At 45.1% G+C, this 22,702-nt stretch overlaps 1 protein-coding gene across 2 annotated transcripts in view; it reads left to right on the top strand.

Moving 5' to 3' along the window:
- Positions 1-22,702, top strand: part of RTN1 (reticulon 1) — a 481,263-nt gene that overhangs the window by 319,948 nt on the left and 138,613 nt on the right. For both annotated transcript variants that reach the window (XM_077265286.1, XM_077265277.1), the window contains one exon: positions 931-1,704. In XM_077265286.1, the coding sequence (XP_077121401.1) occupies positions 931-1,704 (774 nt within the window). The remainder of the gene's footprint in view (positions 1-930; positions 1,705-22,702) is intronic.

The raw sequence follows: 22,702 nt of genomic DNA, 5'->3' as shown, positions 1-22,702 counted from the left end.
CAGCTCAATGCAGCCCCAGAGGATATTATACCTCTACCTCATACAAGTGCATAAAAATACATTTAACCCTTGCATGTCGGGGAGCAATCCATCAGCTCCCACCAGCGTTACATGAATAGTTGCCTGTTTTACATGTTTTATATCTATTTCTGGTTTTGGCTCACTTATAAAAAATGACTAAATACTGTCTAAGGCTATGTGCACCCAGAGGTTTTTCTAGGGCTTTTTGGAGAAGAAACTGAGCGAAAACACTCTAAATAATTCTCAAACACTCATCAAAGACTTAAAATTTCTCCTCCAAAAATTAAAAGAAAAGACTCAGCGTGCACATACAATAAAATTTCATAACACACAGGGTTTATTTTACAAAGTTGATATCAAAAAGTATTTAGACTATGAAAATGTCTGTTACAGGGGTTTTCCACCATTTTCGAAAAATTGTTTGGAGGTAGAAAATTTGTAAATAAAGAAGTGCTACTTACATCTGTGAACTCCTGTCACTCCAGCACCACTGCTCCAGTGGTTTCCTTTAAGACAGGAAGTGATAAGTTCCTGTTCATTGAGTCCACAGACTGCTGAGGCTACAGGTGAATGATGGATGGGACGTCAACACTTTGGGAGCAACCGTGCTATAGTGACAGGGGTTCAGAGAGGTAAGCAATACATTTTTCTATATTTCTTAATAATCCACTTTTCAAAAAAAAGATGAAAAGCCCCTTTAATTTTTCTGAATAAATCCACACAGGTTGCTTATTATATGATGGTCAGTGGAATCTTGGAAAACGGGGTGAAAAGGAAGGAAGCTTTATTTGCATAGTTTTATATCCATCTAGTGAAATAAATGTATTTCAGGCTTTGTGATAGAAGTCTCCAAGGAATTGTTCTTCTCACCATGTTTTTTTTTCCATTTCTGTTATCGTTTGCATCCAGATGGATATACAGGACCATCTGGCTCAGAGAAACAGAGTAAATTTCGAATATCTGAAGATGAACTGATCAACGCCATGAAAGCAAAGGAGGCAACAAAAGGCTTTCCTTATGAAGCAGCTGAAGAGCAGAAACCTCATAGTGTTTACTCCGAAAAGCAAGATTATAAAAGCAAGCCTGTGCTAGCAGCTGTCCCGTCTTCACTAGATAACGAAGCTTCGAGCACTGAATCTGGTGACTCTGAAATAGAGCTTGTTTCCGAAGACCAGCTGGCAGGAGAAGAGGCCATGCAGTCTGCTTACATGACATTCAGTCACATTGGTGGCCCCCCACCATCACCTGCCTCACCATGCATACAATACAGCATACTCCGTGAGGAACGTGAAGCCGAACTGGACAGCGAGCTCATTATTGAGTCATGTGATGGTTCCTCAGCTTCTGAAGAGAGTCCAAAGAGAGACCAAGACTCGCCAATGATGAAACCAATGATGGACATTATCGAAGAAGAAAACGGTTCAAGAACCGAGAGTTTTGATGCCTCAGACTTTGACTCTTATAGCTCTACAGAACGGAAGCTAAATATGGAGAACCTGGCAGAATCAGCTGCTTATATGAAAAGTTCCTATGCTGAAGGAAGATCAGATTTGTTGATGATCAAAAAAGATGAAGGACTGCATCAGAGAAAAGCAACAGAACCGAACGTTTACCAAAGTAGGGTCTTTGCAAAAGCAGTCACGGGGTCAACAAGTCCAGGGACATTTCTGAGTAAGAAGAAAGGTAATTTATAATTTTTTTTACCTTTCCCTAAGATTAATAGCATTTAATGAAAAACTCATATCTGAATATATTGACTAGGTCCCCACATGTATATTTCATGCAGTACTGTTATGAGTCTCGATACTTAAATTAAGTTTATCACTATTTTTGACCCTTCAAAACTCCTGACAGCTCTAGACTTAAGAACTGCAGAGGTATCAAAATATTCTTTTGGACAATGGTGAATACTTCAGGATGTGGAGGTCCAGGGCCACCATTGGGGCAAAATGGGTTTTATCCCTTCCTCTGTGTTCCCTTCTTTAGTGACAATTTAGGTTCTCATAGCTCCCTCAGTTAATGCTGTAGTTACATCCATGCCTGTTCTCACTCCTGCTTCTGTCACTGGGAGGTGCCGTACCTTGGTTATGGGCAAAACTGGGCGATGGAGCAGCAGTTTGGGTTGATATTGTGGGACAAATGGTGCAGTCAGACAGTCGTGTAAAACGGAATGCAGTGCACGGACTGGCTGGCTACTCTCCTGACCCGAGTGTGACAGCTTCATGTATTTCTATGCAGCAGTCACATTCGGTTAGGAAAACTGCCGGCTAGTCCGTGCACTGTGTTCTGATCTCTGTCTGATTTATACAGCCAAATGACTGCACCCAAGTGGTGCCATACAATCAGCAAGCTTGGGGGTTATCTCCTGAACTTGGTCATCTAATTGACTCGACTTTGTTAGATTTGGGCGAGGCTCACACTATTTAACTCCTGGCTTCCAGTCTCCAGTTGCGAGATAAATGTTATCTTATTCTGGTTAACTTTTGTGTTTCTGCCACTGCCTAGTTTGATTCCTCTTTCAGGCCTCTTTCCTCTTTTGTCTACTCTGCTGCCTATCTGTTAAGTTTCAGACCTTCTGGTATTTAATTGGATTTCTGACATCCTGAGCTAGCATGATCCACCGGCCAGCAGCCACTTCATGGACCCAACCCAGGGGCCCCTGTGTATGTCTAAATCCATTTGTAGGGGTTAAAGCCAGGGCAACCACTAGTATCTGCTAGAGTGGCTGGTGCAAAGCCTGTCCGTATGAACCCTATTAAGAGCTGCTAAACTTCCATGCACAAAGCACCCTTAGGGTATGTGTCCACATTCAGGATTGCATCAGGATTTGGTCAGGATTTTACATCAGTATTTGTAAGCCAAAACCAGGAGTGGGTGATAAATGCAGAAGTGGTGCATGTGTTTCTATTATACTTTTCCTCTAATTGTTCCACTCCTGGTTTTGGCTTACAAATACTGATGGAAAATCCTGACCAAATCCTGATGCAATCCTGAACGTGGACACATACCCTTACAGTCAGTTGACAGATGCTCTGAAGTTTTAAAAGTCAACCAGAAGCAGGTAAGACGCAAGACAAAGGAAACTGGCAGGGAAAGGTAAAGTCCCTGTACAGAATGACCTACCATTGTGTCATGGGATGACCTTAGTAGCCTTCTAGTTGGACTCTATAGCCACTACTCAGATGCAGACGGGAGCAGCTGTGGATGGTTTAATGCAGAAAGCCAAGAACTGATCACTGATCTCAGTCAGCACATGCCAATTAAAAAACAGTTAAAACTTTATTTTTTCATTTATCCGGTTGCTACAGCTTTGCCCGAGTGTATGTTTTATCAGATCTACACATATTCTTTCTAGAGCTGTGAGCAAATTTACAAGGTGAAAACTGCTGTTTTCTTTTTAAGAAACCTATAAACAGTAGGTCAGTGATTACTAGCCAGGATTCCCTGTTGTGTGGTCAGGGCATGAGAAAAGATGTCCCAGAATTTGGTATTTTATGGAAAATACAAATAATTACTATATTGAGGGAACAATTACCGTATTTTTCGGACTATAGGACGCACCGGACTATAAGGCGCACCCAGGTTTTAGAGGTGGAAAATAGGGAAAAAAATATTTGAAGCAAAAAAAATGTGGTAAAATATTTAATAACATAAATAACATACTATTATATGTGGTGTTATTATATATAATAGTATGTTATTATGTTGGAAGCTGCGGGACCAGTGTGGTGTCTGTGAAGTACGATATGAAGACGCTGGAGGGTGAGTATAAGGGCTCATTTCCACATGCGAGGCACACGTCCGTATCTCGCATGTGGAAACCAAGCTCTGGTGCCAGCACTTTGGAGCGGAGCTGTGCAGCTCCATGTGTTCCTATGCGGCCGCACACTCCGCTCTGGAGTGCCGGCTCCACAGCTTGGTTTCCACATGCGAGATACGGACGTGTGCCTCGCATGTGGAAATGAGCCCTAAGAATGGGTGCACAGGGCTTATAGTGAAAGCACCACTCCAGCACTGCAAAATAACACTGGAGTGCTGCTTTAAAATCCCATGGGAGAACTATAACTCCCAGCATGTCCTGCAGATCCTATGACATGCTGGGAGTTATAGTTCACCAAAGGAGTGGCAGAGTGCTTTATTGTGTTTTGTAAAGACTGACCTCTTAATTGCGGCAGCCAGCCACTGTGGTGAGGTAAAAGCTGGAGCATCCCATGGCTGCACACACAGAGCCCTCTCTCTTGTTGCCTTTCCACAGCGCAGGACATAAGAGGAAGCTGCAGATTCTAGGTGGGAGTCTGAAGGACCTGTGATGATGTCAGAAGAGGGAGGGCTCTGAGCTGCCATGTGATGCTCCAGCCCGCCCACTTCTGACATCACACAGGTCCTCCCTGTGCATTACAGACAGCTCAGCGTCCAGCACAGGCAGGTATGCAGCGATCTCCTGGCACCTGCTGCTGCCTCCTCCTCCCCCGGACACACAGATTCTCCCCAGAATCAGTGCTGGGGAAACTGTGTGTCGCTGCTTAAGTGCAGTATAAATTTGCTGCTCCCCGCTCACCGCTCAGCTGATCGGTGGGCGGGGAGCCGCTAATAAATATTCACTGCACTTAATCAGCGGGGCCATGTGGTTTCCACAGCAGCTGATTCCGGGCAGCGGGGACATCCTGAAGTGGGATAACAGTGTGATCCCACTCGCTGCTGCCCCCCTCCCCACATGCTATATCCGTACTATAAGACGCACCCACACTTTCCTCCCAAATTTGGAGGAAAAAAAGTGCGTCTTATAGTCCGAAAAATACGGTAGGTTCTTTTTTCAAGGTTTTTTTTCCTTAAAAAAACTCCGTTCCCCAGGTGCAGTGTTGTTATAAAACAAATGAACTCTTCCTCAGTCTTCCTCCCCAGGTCCGGCACTGAGTCTCCACAGCTGCTCCTGGTGTCTGTTATTGTCTGCAGCGCTGATGTCACATCAACAGCACTGCAGCCGATCAGTGAGCTCTGCAGGTCATGTTGTATACACGGGCAGAGTAACAAGGCTTTATTGTCTGCAGCTCCGGAAACCTGACATAAGTGCTGCAGACGATAACTGACAACACCGGGAGCAGCGGCAGAGAGATTCAGCAATGGAATGGAGTAAAGTGCAGTTTGTTTTTTGAAGCACAACTCCAGAAAGTGGAAAACCCCTTTAAGTGATCACTTGGGAGTAACGTCTACCAAAGTGAAAATGTTAAAAACAACAACTGGAATCACTGAACTTATCATATATCCTTTCAATAAGTTTCTGTCTGGAACACGGCTACTAACACATAATGTAGTCATGATGCTTTTTTATATGACAGCGACCTCCAAACCTGTCGCTCTCCTGCCGCACAATGGACACCACTGCTACAGAAGTTAAACGCTATAAATAAAGGATGTAGGAGAGATGAAAAGGTTTCTAAAGGAGCTAGACATTTATTTCTCTACTCATGGAATCCATTGAGAATAATGAGTGACAGAAGGATGAATGCTGTTTAAAGAAACTATGGATATTATTCCGCTCCCATGTAGGGGCCCAAAAGTATTTTTTTCCCTTGTTAGACCATAAACATGCTTCCACCCTCTCTGGAGACAGAGCAACACAGGCTCAAAGGGAATCTGTCACCAGGTTTTTGCTATGTAATCCAACAGCAGCATGATATAAGGACAGAGACCCTGATTCCAGCAATGTATCAATTAATTTACTGGATGCAACAGTTGTGATACGATCATAGTTTTCTCTGCTGCAGATCTAGCAGAGCTCTAATGCTGAGCCCTGTATAACCCCGCCCACCCCACTGATTGGCAGCTTTCTGTGTACAGTGTGTATTGACAGAATGTTGCTAACTAGTGATGGGTGCGTGGTTGGACCAGGAGGCACAAGACACCTAGTCCTGCAGCGATAATCTGCTGCTGAGAAAACACTGATTTTATTGAAACAGTAAAACATAGCCTAGTACGTATCACTGTAATCAGGGTCTCTTACATTACATTGCAAAAACCTGCTGACAGATTCCCTTTAAAGGTAAACAAAAATGAATGCCATGCTGCAGACATAGCATAGAATCTTCCCTGAAGTCCATTTCCAAAAGTTTGCAAGTAATATATATATTTAACCGTAAAGATGTTTTTTTTTTATTGTTTTTAACTTAAATGCATGTACGGTATTTTTGGCTAAAAAAAAAAAAATAATTTTTGCAAACGGATTTCATTCTAAAATTTGCATCGTTTGGCTTCCATAGCCTCGGTGTTTCACTATCAAAGTAGAATCTGCAGGAAACTCTTTGTCTGTAAACGGTTGCAAAATGTTTAATAAAACTATAAACCAATTGCAAAAATAATTTTTACCTTGAAATAAATGCATTTCCATGTTCCAAAACGTGGACAACCCCTTGAATCACAAGATTTGTATGTGGAACGATAAGTCTATGATACAAAAGTGGACTTCTACACATTCTGGTCCTTAATATTCATTTCTCCTGGTGGGCCTAAGAAAAGCCAGACAACACAACTCTACAGCTGATGCACGAAAAAAGAGCCAAACTGTGTACATTCAGGGGTGGATCTGCTGGAGTTGTAGACAAACTATGGGCTTAATGAGCACAGGTTGTTTTTTTCTAAAATACTGTAAGTGTTGATGTCGTTCGCCCACACTGTACATGTAAGGCGGATTAGGCTTAAGGGTGGCTAATTAGCTAATAAATCTTTCTGGCATCACTTTATGCTGACCCAAAGTCTACATTATTATTGTTCCGCTGTGCTCCATGTCACAGCCATTAATATGTTTTGCTGCAATGCGTGCTTTCCTTTGTCATACATTTCTTTTCGCTCTGAAAAGTATTATAAATAGCTCCAGAGATATTAATATCTGGAAGTTTATGCTACTCTGCTACTCGGGTTTTCTCATTTTTCCTGACAGATCATTTCCCTTTTTTTTACATTTAGTACCTTTAATTAGAGGCACAAATTTACTTTTTATCTCGTTGGCATTTACAAGTGTATCAGTCTAAAAATTTATTTATTGAACTGAGAGGGTTAAGATGGGTTAGCAAGGCTAAGCAATGCTTCCTGGGAAAAGGCATATGCAAATTAGAGCTAATTCAAGAAATAAAAAGTAAGCTCTCTAGTGACACCAATGTCAGGCCATTTAAAGGGTCAGCCCTCCTAAGCCGTCTACATGGGCATGTACAAGTGCTTCTCACTAAATTAGAATATCATCAAAAAGTTAATTTATTTCACTTCTTCAATACAAAAAGTGAAACTCATATATTATATAGAGTCATTACAAACAGAGTGATCTATTTCAAGTGTTTATTTCTGTTAATGTTGATGATTATGGCTTACAGCCAATGAAAACCCAAAAGTCATTATCTCAGTAAATTAAAATACTTTATAACACCAGCTTGAAAAATTATTTTAAAATCCGAAATGTTGGCCTACTGAAATGTCTGTTCAGTAAATGCACTCAATACTTGGTCGGGGCTCCTTTTGCATCAGTTACTGCATCAATGTGGTGTGGCATGGAGGCGATCAGCCTGTGGCACTGCTGAGGTGTTATGGAAGCCCAGGTTGCTCTGATAGCAGCTTTCAGCTTATCTGCATTGCTGGGTCTGGTGTCTCTCATCTTCCTCTTGACAATACCCCATAGATTGTTTATGGGGTTAAGGTCAGGTGAGTGTGCTGGCCAATAAAGCACAGTAATACTGTTATTTTTAAACCAGGTATTGGTACTTTTGGCAGTGTGGACAGGTGCCAAGTCCTGCTGGAGAATGAAATTTCCATCTCCAATAAGCTTGTCGGCAGAGGGAAGCATGAAGTGCTCTAAAATTTCCTGGTAGACGGCTGCGCTGACTTTGGTCTTGATAAAGCACAGTGGACCTACACCAGCAGATGACATGGCTCCCCAAACCATCACTGATTGTGGAAACTTCACACTAGACCTCAAGCAGCTTGGATTGTGGCCTCTCCACTCTTCCTCCAGACTCTGGGACCTTGATTTCCAAATGAAATGCAAAATTTACTTTCATCTGAAAACAACACCTTGTACCACCGTCCAGTTCTTTTTCTCCTTGGCCCAGGTAAGGCACTTCTGGCGTTGTCTATTGGTCATGAGTGGCTTGACACAAGGAATGCAGCACTTGTAGCCCATGTACTGGATACATCTCTGTGTGGTGGCTCTTGAAGCAATGACTCCAGCAGCAGTCCACTCCTTGTGAATCTCCCCCAAATTTTTGAATGGCCTTTTCTTAACAATTCATTCAAGGATACAGTTATCCCGGTTGCTTGTGCAACTTTTTCTACCACCCTTTTTTCTTCACTCAACGTTCCATGAATATGTTTGGATACAGCACTCTGTGAAGAGCCAGCTTCTATAGCAATGACCTTTTGTGGCTTATCCTCCTTGTGGAGTGTGTCAATGACTGCCTTCTGGACATCCGTCAAGTCAGCAGTCTTCCCCATGATTGTGGAGCCTACTGAAACAGACTAAGGGACCCTTTTAAATGCTTAGGAAGCCTTTGCAGGTGTTTTTTGTTAATTATTCTAATTTACTGAGATAATTACTTTTGAGTTAATTGGCTGTAAGCCATAATCATCAAGATTAACAGAAATAAACACTTGAAATTGATCACTCTGTTTGTAATGACTCTACATAATGTATGAGTTTCACTTTTTGTATTGAAGAACTGAAATAAATTAACTTTTTGATGATATTCTAATTTAGTGAAAAGCACTTGTAGGTCATAGAAAGCTGAATAAAATGATACCTTGATATGTGATCCAATGTTTTATTCCAGAGAAATCAACACTTTTCTTAATATGTAAATGAGCTGTTAAGATCTTTGTGCCAGACATAGATCTCCACAATATTCCGCCAGGGCTTATAAATGAAAGGGGACATTACCAGTGTAAGACATGTAATGTCTGACAGCCTGTTCTGATTCTACATGTCTCACACTGGTATCACATCCTGTCTGGCCCATAGATCTTAACAGCTCATTTACATATTAGTAAAATTGTAGATTTTTCTGGGCATGAGACGTTATCAGTGTGAAATATGTAGGATCAGGAGAGCAGACTGTCAGTCATTACATGTCACCTTTCTTTTACAAGCTTTGGGGGCAGATTGTCAGGGAGATCTATATTCGGCCCATAGATCTTAACAGTTCACTTGCATATTAAGAAAGACGTGCATTTCTCTGGAAAAAGAAACCAGATTGCAGATATCAAGGTATCATTTTATTCAGCTTCCTATGAGCTTCATGCACCAACTGACAGATTCCCTTTAATAAGCTTGCTCCTGACTTAGGATATTGTGATCCAAATAGAAACCGATCCTTTTGACGTCAGTCAACGGTCTGTCAACCAGCCAACCAGTATGCCACTCTGCACAGACAAGAGAAAAAAAACCGTGAAACAGCTATTTGCAGCTCCTTTTGGAGAAGACGCTGGTTCACCAAGTCACCTGGCACGGCTCGTTAACTTTGACTCCTAGAATGGCTACCTGCAGTTAGTGCCACCAGACAGTCGGCTTTCTTCTTCTTGGAGGATCGTTAATTAGTATTTCCTTTAGGTACACGTACCTCACGATATTTAATACCGGTGAAGATACAAAACATGTGGTCGTCCACTTTTAGGGAATGTGTGCACGCCGTCTTTTAGATGACAACGTACTCGCTGAGCTTTGTCATAACGGCTTCTTAAGTTGTGAACGTCTTTTTCTGGCATCTTTTCGATCATTTTTTTTTATATTTTCGCCTGTTTTTATATGGGACACCTTGACATAAACTATTGAGCCACTTCCAAGCTACCTAAAGAATGATCAGGTCACTTCTTTTAACCACATCATGGCTTTCAAAGACTGAAGTGGTTAAAAAAACTAAAAATGACTGAACCTATGACCGCAATAAACTTCCGTGCATAAGTTCATTCTTTTTAGTATTTTTTTAGCGCTTTTTCAGGTGGATTTCAGGCAAACAAAGACACATTCCCTTATTGGCATCATAGACAATGTTATTTTCCTGTGGTGCACACAGAATAGACGGGCCCTCCATAGCAGATCAGACTCAGTCTACCTTTATAGCATGAGGTTTTTCCACTCAGAACAGAATGTGTTGGTGTTTGTTTCGTCTTCCACCTAATTCTGAAATTCATCAAACACTGTGCGTTGAGACAAGACAAAAAAAAGAAAATGATGAATGGGGCCTTTGTGTTTAGTGATTGCCGAGGCAGGTGATGATGTCTGCCATTGCAATATAAGGCTACTTTCACACTAGCGTCGTGCACTGCACGTCGCTATGCGACGTTGCAGCACACCGACGCTAGCTGTGAATGCGCCGCACAACGGGGGCAGCGGATGCAGTTTTCCAACGCATCCGCTGCCCCATTGTGAGGTGCGAGGAGGCGGGGGGGAGTTCCGGCCGCGCATGCGCGGTCGGAAATGCTGCAGACGACGCACCAAAAAACGTTACAAGCGTTTTTCTGCAAAACGACGCATAGCGACGTGCAGTGCACGACGCTAGTGTGAAAGTAGCCTAACTCCGATCAGTTCTGTTCCCAGCCCAGGTGTCTATCACGTATCTCTGCCATAAATGAAACGCGTGATTATGGCTGGAAGAGAAAGCAATACAAAAAATGGATATTTTGCTCATTATTATTCTGGATCGTACATTCACCAGATCAAATCTAGATCACATTTCGTGTCCAGCGCAAGTAAAAAAGCACCTACGGCAAAAGTTGTCAAAACTGTCAATGAGTGTATATAAAACTAAAAGCATAAGAAGTCATTTTTCTTGGTTAGCGCAATTGTTGTAATTGACTTGAGTATTACCGTAAATGAGCTGTTGTGCCCGGCAGCGGCCACTAAACCTTTTACAGCACTGTCGTGTTCCACCCTGTATATATCTGGCAACTGCCTGGAACAAATGATAATCACTGGGGGTGCAGGGTGTTAGACCCCCAGAGATCTGAATTGATAGAAATGACATTAAAGTCCTGTACAACCTCTTTAAAGCGAATCTGTCAGAAGGTAATTGAAGAGCAGCATGATGTAGGGGCAAAGACCCTGATTCCAGTGATCTGTCACTTACTGGGCTCTGTGTTGCTATTTCAATAAAATCAATGTTTTAGTAGCAGGAGATTATCTCTACAGGACTAGGTGTCTCATGCCTCTTAGGCAACTACTCGGAGTGGCCCCACCATGGATTGGCAGTTTTCTGCCTATGCACAGTATACACATAAAGCTGGTAGATCTGCAGCAGATAAAACAGTGATTGTATCAAAATGACAGCATGCAGACAGACCAGCAAGTGACACATCGCTGGAATCAGGGCCTCAGCCCCTAAATGATGCAACTCTTAGATTACTTGCTGACGGATTCCCTTTAGTTTTAACAGAATTTATAGACCGGCATGAAAGTCTCATGAAGGACTCTTCAAGATGTAGATCAGCAGTGCTAAACAGTATTTGGAATAGAGGCTGTATTTATGCCAGTCTAGACTTTTTTTTAGCCTGGGGCAAAACTTTAGTTTGCTGCCCTAACTGGGTATTTAAATACCCCTGCCAAAGCTTAGAGGCTTTTTAGAGTCATGGTTGGCAGTCAGGACCTGAGCCGCAGGCACAATTTGCCTAATTAATGATCTTTACATCCAACAAATCGACATGTGGCTTTGCAACTAAATTGTTTAGGTTTGGTATAACTTGGTTAAAAGAGGTAGTCATTACTGGACCTCACTCCTTCTGAACGTTTTGGTACATTAATGACTCCTAAGATATCTCTTTTAATATCTTATGTGTTTTAGTGAGATTTTCTTTTGAATGACTTTCCACTTGTGATTACTATTGCCCATGTAGCAATGTAAAAACTAAGGTGTATTTGATAAAGGTATTTGACTAAGGTAAACTAAGGTAAACTAAGGTATTTGATAAATTGCTGCAAATTTAAAAGTTCTTATTTTTTATCTATGATTTTTTTATTTACTTTAAGAAGATGCAAAAAAAGTTAAGGGATTCTTACACTAAACTTTCACCTGATGAATGTTTGGAATCAAAGTAGTACAACTGAGTACAATGGTGTCAACATTTTGCAACATTTCTAAAAGTCAAAAATTATGAATTAGCTAAAAAACATGTTGATGACTAAAACCACATCCATAATGCTGAACCGAAAAATAAAAACACAGATGAAACCAAGTAAAGCAAACTTAAAAAAGATGTAAATTAAATAAATAAGTAACGCTCGAATAAAAAAAATGCAATTAATGTCTCCCAATTGCTTACAAAGAAAGATGAATTATCTGAAATTAAAGATTTATTAAAGGTTTCTTCAGATAATCTCTTTACAATCATCTTCCGTATTTGATATATGAGATTAGCAGGAATTTACAGCAATTGTCACTTCAGAGATTAGTGTGGTTTTACCATGAATCGAGTTCAAACTCATTAACAGAGTTGAACACTGTCAATACCAGGAGATGAGATATGTTCTGTAATTTCCAGCAATTCGCTGTGTTTGTCCTAGGCTCAGCGTGAGCTGCTCGGGAAATCACAAGCATCTAATTACACTTTCAGAAACGTAAATTGTTTTGGTATCATGTGGAAGCTGGCGAGACACTGAACAGATTTCACCATGCTCTTGAGTAGGCTGCTGGGGACTGCCTTGGCATCGTGATCTGTAAATTAGGGTGCAATATGTGGGTTCATTGTAAACACAAGCTGGTAATAACAGGCAGTGATTTAACAGAACGCTGAATTCAATGCAATGGCTTCTATGGATGCAAAATCCAAGCCGAATAGGGGTTTTCTTCCACTACAAGGACAACCATGTACAATAAATACACCTTATACTCACCTCGGGTTTCGGCACCAAATTTTCAAGGCCTTGCGTAACATTCAGAAGGAGGAAATAATGGAATCTGCTCATCATCCAGGGAGGACAATTCAGTGTGAAAACCACTTCTATTCATATAGGCACCGTGGTAGACCTTGTTTGGTCACGGTGTGGTGCAGGCAGTGTAGGAACACACCAGAAGGTTCATGAGGACTGGGCTCCAGCACCGATGAGAAAATGTTAAAACATAACTTTTACTGTGCAATTTCAAATATGGTAAGAAAAAGCAAAAAAACATAGAAAAAGATTTAGGATCCATAAGCTTATTTTTTGGGGGTTAGCATCCCTTTATTTATGGCATTGTTATGTCACTTCAGTGCAGCAGCCAGTCAGCGGCCTCTAATGTGCCACTTCTTTCTCACATTAAATTACAAATGACGCAGGTACAAACACACCTCAGTCCTGAATTGTGCATAGAAATCTTCTAAAACATCACTCCACTTTGCTTTGGGACTCACACAACAGGCCGGCACCATATCCAATGCATGTGTCGCTTCAACAGCAGTATAGGTGATGTCACATGATATTGCACTAAGCTGCATAACTAACCAGTATTCCTAGTACTACCGCCAGCTGCTGGCGGCACTAGTTTTGTCTCCACCAAGTTGACGAACATAGAAATAATGTAAATGTAGCCCTGAATAATTTTGATGATCCTTTTCGTACTCTGGGCTTTTTGAGATTAAGCAGAATAGGAAAGAAGACATTGAAGACAACAAAACATTAATTTATTGTGACAGTTTACAGAACTATCACACACATTACACACACAAACGTAAATGTATTTTATTGGGATTTTATGTGTTATACCAACACTAAGTAGCAAGTAATTGAGAGGTGTTTAGGAAATGATACATGGTTTTCTAAATATTTTAAAAATATAAATCTGTAATTTGTGACTTGACTTGCATTTGTATTCACCCCCCCCCCCTTTTTTTACTTTGTAGGATCACCTTTCACTGCAATTCCCGCTGCCAGTCTTTTGTGTCTGTCTCTAACAGCTTTGCACATCTAGAGGTGGCATTTTTTCCCATTCATCCTGCTGAGACCATTGGGGTATCTTAAGGTAGAAGCGATTGGCAGATCACAGGTCCTCTTTGGAGTCCGCGCTGCGTTTTTATCTTGAGTGCTGCAGATTGATTCTCACTTGGTGTGGAAGGGGTTAGGAGTTCCTTTTTGATCCTTCTGGGATTCCATATGGCTCTAATCTCAGCTGCTGCAGCTTGCAGCCACTCCTTTCCATTATTTAAACACATTCCCAGTTTTCTCCTATGCCAGTTATACAGTGGGTACGGAAAGCATTCAGACCCCTTTACATTTTTGATTCTTTGTTTCATTGCAGCCATTTGGTAGATTCAAAAACAGTTCATTTTTCACATTAATATACACTCTGCACTGACAAAAAACAGAAATGTAGAAATTTTTGCAAAATTAATAAAAAAGAAAAACTGAAATATTACATGGTCATAAGTATTCATACCCTTTGCTCAGACACTCATATTTAAGTGACATGCTGTCCATTTCCTTGTGATCCTCCTTGAGATGGTTCTACTCCTTCATTGGAGTCCAGCTGTGTTTAATTAAACTGATCGGACTTGATTTGGAAAGGCACACACCTGTCTATATAAGACCTCACAGCTCACAGTGCATGTGAGACCAAATAAGAATCATGAGGTCAAAGGAACTGGCCAAGAAGCTCAGAGATAGAATTGTGGCAAGGCACAGATCTGGCCAAGGTTACAAAAGAATTTCTGCAGTACTTGAGGTTCCTAGGAGCACAGTCACCTTCATAATTCTTAAATGGAAAAAGTTTGGGATCACCAGAAAGCTTCCTAGACCTGGCCGTCCAACCCAACTGAGCAATCGTGGGAGAAGAGCCTTGGTGAGAGAGGTAAAGAAGAATCCCAAGATCACTGTGGCTGAGCTCCAGAGATGCAGTAGGGAGATGGGAGAAAGTTCCACAAAGTCAACTATCACTGCAGTCCTCCACCAGTCGGGCCTTTATGACAGAGTGGCCCAACAGAAGCCTCTCCACAGTACAAGACATATGAAAGCCTGCATAGAGCTTGCTAAGAAAACACCTGAAGGACTCCCAGACTATGAGAAATAAGATTCTCTGGTCTGATGAGTTAAAGATAGACCTTTTTGGTGATAATTCTAAGTGGTATGTGTGGAGAAAACCAGGCACTGCTCATCACCTGCTAAATACAATCCCAACAGTGAAACATGGTGGTGGCAGCATCATACTATGGGGGTGTTTTTCAACTGCATGGACAGGACGACTGGTTGTCATTGATAGAAACATGAATGCAGCCAAGTACAGGGATATCCTTGATGAAAACTTCTCTAGGGTGCTCTGGACCTCAGACTTGGCCGAAGGTTCTCCTTCCAACAAGACAACGACCCTACGCACACAGCTAAAATAACAAAGCAGTGGCTTCAGAACAACTCTGTGACCATTCTTGACTGGCTCAGCCAGAGCCCTGACCTAAACCCAATTAAGCATCTCTGGAGAGACCTGAAAATGGCTGTCCACCAACGTTTACCATCCAAACTAACGGAACTGGAGAGGATCTGCAAGGAGGAATGACAGGTTTGAAAAACTTGTTGCATCATTCCCAAGAAGACTCATGGCTGTACTGGCTCAGAAGGTTGCTTCTACTCAATACTGAGCAAAGGGTCTGAACACTTATGACCATGTGATATTGCAGTTTTTCTTTTTTATTAAATTTGCAAAAATTTCTACATTTCTGTTTTTTTTTTCAGTCAAGATGGGATGCAGAGTGTACATTAATGTGAAAAAATTAACTTTTTTGAAGTTACCAAATGGCTGAAATGAAACAAAGAGTGAAAAATTTAAAGGGGTCTGAATACTTTCCATACCCACTGTATGTTTCCTATGCTGACCTCTTTGGAGAAGTTGTTCCTGTTTAAGTGGTGGAGTTCAATTTGTTATTTCCTTACCTTAGTAGTGAGACTAGTGTCTTACCGTCCTACTCACTAGGGAAGGACCCATCTAGGGACGATAGGTAGTGCAGAGTGCAGTCTCACGTGAGTGTTTAGTGGTGTTCCTTTTCTCCTTTCCTTATTGTCAGGACATCTATTTATATAATTGCCTTAAATTGTCTGTCATCCACTTCCATCTGGACGTCCTCGAATCCCACAATCCACTGCGCCGCACAGGAATTACTCCGACCGCCATATTGGAATACCCAAGTGATGGGTATTCCTATATGGCACCCTCTTGTGGTACTAGGCCCTTGCTCAGTATTCATTTTGTGAGGTTAAATATTTCACTGACTGTTTTTTAGAAATATTTTACCTCACAAAATGTATCCTGTGCGATCTCCTGCTGTAATGTCAGTATTGTGTTTTGCTTCTTCCCCTGCCCAGGAGCTGTGGTTTGTTAGGTACACGGTCAGACACAGACAATTTTTAAAATGAACTTTTGTTCGTGGGAAAACCCCTTTAAAAAGCAAATATCAACGCCAACATGGCTCTTTATAAAAAATATGCCAATGACAATGAATGGAAAGCAGCAAAGGCACAACGTCGAAGACAACAAAGGGCAAATGAGATTCTTGAAGAGCACCAACATCACTGGGACAAAAACAATGCATATAAGCGTAGGCATCAAGCGCATGAGTCCCCTGATGCAAAAGTAATTAGATTATCACAGGATTGCTTTAGGTAACAATAGCGCTGCATGCCAGCCCCCATCATGACATTACTGCTCTCCCAATGTGATAGCATCGGGCCTCCATCTAGTATTTTATAAATGCAAATATTTACAGTCTGTTTTCAGTGGTCTCTTTATAACTTGCACATCATCTGTTTGGTAATAGCATCAAAGAGGGAAATCCAACATCCACACAAAATAACATAAGTATGTTAAAACATTATTTTATGGGCTACCATTAAAAACAAGGGAGCAAAAATAAAGAAAGACATACAAAATGGAAGATAGGACATGGGTCTACATGTTTCAAGTAAACACTGAAGGACTAAGAGTGTTTGTTCGAAATGCATAGACCCGTGTCCAATCTTTCATTTTGTATGTCTTTTTTTTATTTTTACTGGTAATAAATAATGCCTTAACATACATACACTACCGTTCAAAGTTTATGGTCACCCAGACAATTTTGTGTTTTCCATGAAAGCTCATACTTTTTTTAATCAAATGAGTCGCCAAATGAATTTAAAATCTAGTCCAGACATTGACAAGGTTCGAAAAAAAGATTTTTATTAGAAATAATAATTTTCTTCTTCAAACTTTGACTGTTTTCGTGAAAGAATGCTCCCTTTGCAGTAATTACAGCATTGCAGACCTTTGGCATTCTAACAGTTAATTTGCTGAGGTAATGTGGAGAAATTTCACCCCATGCTTCCAGAAGCCCCTCCCACAACTTGGTTTAGCTTGATGGGCACTTTTTGCGTACCATACGGTCAAGCTGTTCCCACAACAGCTCAATGGGGATGAAATCTGGTGACTGCGCTGGCCACTCCATTACAGATAGAATACCAGCTGCCTGCTTCTTCCCTAAATAGTTCTTGCATAATTTGGAGGTGTGCTTTGGGTCATTGTCCTGTTGTAGGATGAAATTGGCTTCAATCAAGTGCTGTACACAGGGTATGGCATGGCGTTGCAAAATGGAGTGATAGCCTTCCTTATTCAAAACTAGCTATTGAACCCGTTCTACGCCCGGGTGGCGAGCATTTATATTGGTATATGGTCTCCATCCTGGTATGTGCTACTCCATCCTGCATCCCCATCCTGTCATGTGCTCCCATCCTGCGCCCCCATCAGTGCGGGCGGCTGTGCTGAGTGCGGGCAGCTGTGCTGAGTGCGGGCGGCTGTATGTGGCTGTGCTGTGCGTGGGCGGCTGGGCGTGGCTGTGCTGGGTGCGGGCGGCTGGGCGTGGCTGTGCTGGGTGCAAGTGGCTGTGCTGGGTGCGGGCGGCTGTGCGTGGCGGTACTGAGTGCGGGCGGCTGTGCGTGGCTGTGCTGGGTGCGGGCGGCTGTGCGTGGCTGTGCTGGGTGCGGTGGCTGTGCTGGGTGCGGTGGCTGTGCTGGGTGCGGTGGCTGTGCTGGGTGCGGTGGCTGTGCTGGGTGCGGTGGCTGTGCTGCTCCATCCTGCGCCCCCATCCTGTCATGTGCTGCTCCACCCTATCATGTGCTGCTCCATCCTGCACCCCATCAGTGCGGGCGGCTGTGCTAAGTGCGGGCGGCTGTATGTGGCTGTGCTATGCGTGGGCGGCTGTGCGTGGCGGTGCTGAGTGCGGGCAGCTGTGAGTGGCGGTGCTGAGTGCAGGCGGCTGTGCGTGGCTGTGGGCGGCTGTGCGTGGCTGTGCTGAGTGCAGGCGGCTGTGCTGGGTGCGGGCAGCTGTGCTGGGTGCGGGCGGCTGTGCGTGGCTGTGCTGGGTGCGGCGGCTGTGCGTGGCGGTGCTGGGTGCGGGCGGCTGTGCGTGGCGGTGCTGGGTGCGGCGGCTGTATGTGGCTGTGCTGTGCATGGGCGGCTGTGCGTGGCGGTGCTGAGTGCGGGCGGCTGTGCGTGGCGGTGCTGAGTGCGGGCGGCTGTGCTGGGTGCGGGCGGCTGTGCGTGGCTGTGCTGGGTGGGCGTGGCTGTGCTGGGTGCGGTGGCTGTGCTGGGTGCGGCGGCTGTGCTGGGTGCGGCGGCTGTGCTGGGTGCGGCGGCTCAGGCTGTGCTGGGTGCGGGCGGCTGTGCTGGGTGTGGCCGGCTGTGCGTGGCTGTGCTGGGTGTGGGCGGCTGTGCGTGGCTGTGCTGGGTGCGGCGGCTGTTTGTGGCGGTGCTGGGTGCGGCGGCTGTGCGTGGCTATGCTGGGTGCGGCGGCTGTGCGTGGCTATGCTGGGTGCGGCGGCTGTGCGTGGCTATGCTGTGCGTGGCGGTGCTGAGTGCGGGCGGCTGTGCGTGGCGGTGCTGAGTGCGGGCGGCTGTGCGTGGCGGTGCTGAGTGCGGGCGGCTGTGCGTGGCGGTGCTGAGTGCGGGCGGCTGTGCGTGGCGGTGCTGAGTGCAGGCGGCTGTGCGTGGCTATGCTGAGTGCAGGCGGCTGTGCGTGGCTGTGCTGAGTGCAGGCGGCTGTGCGTGGCCGTGCTGGGTGGGCGTGGCTGTGCTGGGTGCGGTGGCTGTGCTGGGTGCGGCAGCTGTGCGTGGCTGTGCTGGGTGCGGTGGCTCAGGCTGTGCTGGGTGCGGGCGGCTGTGCTGGGTGCGGTGGCTGTGCTGGGTGCGGTGGCTGTGCTGCTCCATCCTGCGCCCCCATCCTGTCATGTGCTGCTCCACCCTATCATGTGCTGCTCCATCCTGCGCCCCCATCAGTGCGGGCGGCTGTGCTAAGTGCAGGCGGCTGTGCTGAGTGCGGGCGGCTGTATGTGGCTGTGCTGTGCGTGGGTGGCTTTGCGTGGCGGAGCTGAGCGCGGGCAGCTGTGCGTGGCGGTGCTGAGTGCAGGCGGCTGTGCGTGGCTGTGCTGGGTGCGGCGGCTGTGCGTGGCTGTGCTGGGTGCGGCGGCTGTGCTGGGTGCGGTGGCTCAGGCTGTGCGGTGGCTCAGGCTGTGCTGGGTGCGGCGGCTGTGCGTGGCTGTGGGCGGCTGTGCTGGGTGCGGTGGCTCAGGCCGTGCTGGGTGCGGTGGCTCAGGCCGTGCTGGGTGCGGTGGCTCAGGCCGTGCTGGGTGCGGTGGCTCAGGCCGTGCTGGGTGCGGTGGCTCAGGCCGTGCTGGGTGCGGTGGCTCAGGCCGTGCTGGGTGCGGTGGCTCAGGCCGTGCTGGGTGCGGTGGCTCAGGCCGTGCTGGGTGCGGTGGCTCAGGCCGTGCTGGGTGCGGTGGCTCAGGCCGTGCTGGGTGCGGTGGCTCAGGCCGTGCTGGGTGCGGTGGCTCAGGCCGTGCTGGGTGCGGTGGCTCAGGCCGTGCTGGGTGCGGTGGCTCAGGCCGTGCTGGGTGCGGTGGCTCAGGCGGTGCTGGCTGCGGTGGCTCAGGCGGTGCTGGCTGCGGTGGCTCAGGCCGTGCTGGCTGCGGTGGCTCAGGCTGTGCTGGGTGCGGTGGCTCAGGCTGTGCGCGGCGGTGCTGGGGGCCTGGGCAGGCGGGGACACCGGCGCGCTGTGGGGGTCAGGTGCCGGAGTCGCCGCTAGCTCAGGCCCCCGGCACTTGCTATAGTTACCTGGGCCTGATCCAGCGCTGCTTGCCGGTCTGTCTTCCGGGTCCTCTGCCTGTGACTGTTCAGTCAGAGGGCGGCGCGCATTAAGCGCGTCATCGCGCCCTCTGAACTGTGAACGTCACAGGCAGAGGATGTGGACCGGAGGACGGAGGGGCAGCGCGCAACGGAGGAACGGGACAGGTAAATATATCATACTTACCCTCCTGGCGGTCCCTGCTTCTCCGTTGGAGATCGCGGTGAGCGTTCAGTGTTTACGCATACCGCGATCTCCTGGGAGCGTCGCTCTGTGGGGCCTAGACTGCGCCGGCGCGTGCGCTTGCGCAGTCTATAGAGGCTTCGGACAGAGTGACGCTCCCAGCGTTATATTATAGATCCTTTTTACCTTGTACAAATCTCCCACTTTACCAGCACCAAAGCAACCCCAGACCATCACATTACCTCCACCATGCTTGACAGATGGCGTCAGGCACTCTTCCAGCATATTTTCAGTTGTTCTGCGTGTCACAAATGTTCTTCTGTGTGATCCAAACACCTCAATCTTGGATTCGTCTGTCCATAACACTTTTTTCCAATCTTCCAATGTCTGTGTTCTTTTGCCCATATTAATCTTTTCCTTTTATTAGCCAGTCTCAGATATGGCTTTTTCTTTGCCACTCTGCCTTGAAGGCCAGCATCCCGGAATTGCCTCTTCACTGTAGAAGGTGACACTGGCGTTTTGCATGTACTATTTAATGAAGCGGCCAGTTGAGGACCTGGGAGGCATCGATTTCTCAAACTAAAGACTCTAATGTACTTGTCTTGTTGCTCAGTTGTGCAGCAGGGGATCCCACTTCTCTTTCTACTCTGGTTAGAGCCTGTTTGTGCTCTCCACTGAAGGGAGTAGTACACACCGTTGTAGGAAATCTTCTGTTTCTTGACAACTTCTCACATGGAATAGCCTTCATTTCTAAGAACAAGAATAGACTGTCGAGTTTCACATGAAAGTTCTTTTTTTCTGGCCATTTTGAGAGTTTAATGGAACCAACAAATGTAATGCTCCAGATTCTCAACTAGCTCAAAGGAAGGTCAGGTTTATAGGTTCTCTAATCAGCCAAACTGTTTTCAGCTGTGCTAACATACTTGCACAAGGGTTTTCAAGGGTATTCTAACCATCCATTAGCCTTCTTACAGAGTTAGCAAACACAAAGTGCCATAAGAACACTGGAGCGATGGTTGTTGGAAATCGACTTCTATACACCTATGAAAATATTGCATTACAAACCAGACGTTTGCAGCTAGAATAGTTATTTACCACATTAACAATGTATAGAGTGTATTTCTGAATTATTTAATGTTGGCTTCATTGGAAAAAACTGATTTTCCTTCAAAAATAAGGACATTTCTAAGTGACCCTAAACTTTTGAACGGTAGTGTACCTTATGTCATGACTCAGGATGGGCTGGTTCTGGCTCCTTCCTGGTCAGGTCTGGGTTAAATGAGTCCACCTCTTTTTGGTTCTGGGGCGGCTATTTAATGCTGGTATTTCCTGGGTTCTGAGTCGGTTATACTTCCGTTTACCCGGTTTGAGATCGCTTATCTAAGTTATTCCTCTGTAGTAGTTGTGCCTCTGTGCGTGTGTGTGTTTCTGTGTATGACCCGGTTTGCCCCCTCACTACTGCCCGTTTTCTGCTTGGTACTTCTCTGTCTGTCCTGGCATTCTGACCCCTTGGCTTGTCTTCGACTTATCTGCTGTTTTGGTACCTCGCTCCCGTTTGGCTCCCTCGGCTTCTACTTTGACTATGTCTCTGTCTTAGTACTCTATGTCCTGCAGGTTTTTTTGGAAGACCCTCTGTTCTCGCGCTGTAGCTCCGCCCCCATCGTCCCTGCAGTGATCACGTGACCTGCCTAGTTCAGGTCCTGTGTGCACTGCGAGCCTCTTTCCTCCCTTTCCCTGCGCTCCCGCTAGCGCCCCCGTAGGCTGCCTGTCTACGACACCAGGCAGCGTCATTGCACATTATTTCCTGTGGATGCTGGATTTCCCTGTTTGATGCTATACTCTCCACCCAAAGCTGGTCTGGAGTCTCTGTGCGCCGCACCTTATATCAAGGCATTTTCCAGCACTTGGTAAGCCAATATAATTCATTTTTTTATTTTATTACTCTGGATTATCTGTTTGGTAATATTTGAGTAATAGGCAGCATGATGATTCCCTGGGGAAATATCCTGTGTGATAGTCTATTTGCTTTTCCATCAGTGAGACACTTATATGTAACCCCTGTTATGCTTCATTACTTTTACTATTTAGTGCAATGTTTTGTTGTAGCAGTGATAAATCTTATTTACTATCACCATCTAGTGGCAAATAGTAAGAATGCATCTTTTTATTTCTTTGACCATTTACTGCGAGGTGTATATCCTGGTAATGATGGGGCTGGAATAACTGGAATAACACTGATGATGATTTTAGATACATGTACTTTGCAAACAAAACATTTGTTGCAGAATGCTTTACATTAATATGTATCATAATACTAACAGTGTCTTCTTGGGGTTTCCATACAAGGTCAGTATCTAATGGGGCATTAAGGTGGCTCAGTGGTTAGTACAGTTGGTTTGCAACGCTGGGTCCTGAGTTC

Source organism: Ranitomeya variabilis, chromosome 1, assembly GCF_051348905.1.
Source record: "Ranitomeya variabilis isolate aRanVar5 chromosome 1, aRanVar5.hap1, whole genome shotgun sequence".
Taxonomy (NCBI): Eukaryota; Metazoa; Chordata; class Amphibia; order Anura; family Dendrobatidae; genus Ranitomeya; species Ranitomeya variabilis.
The sequence above is the reverse complement of the archived record's forward strand: the minus strand, read 5'-3'. Positions and strand labels throughout refer to the sequence as shown.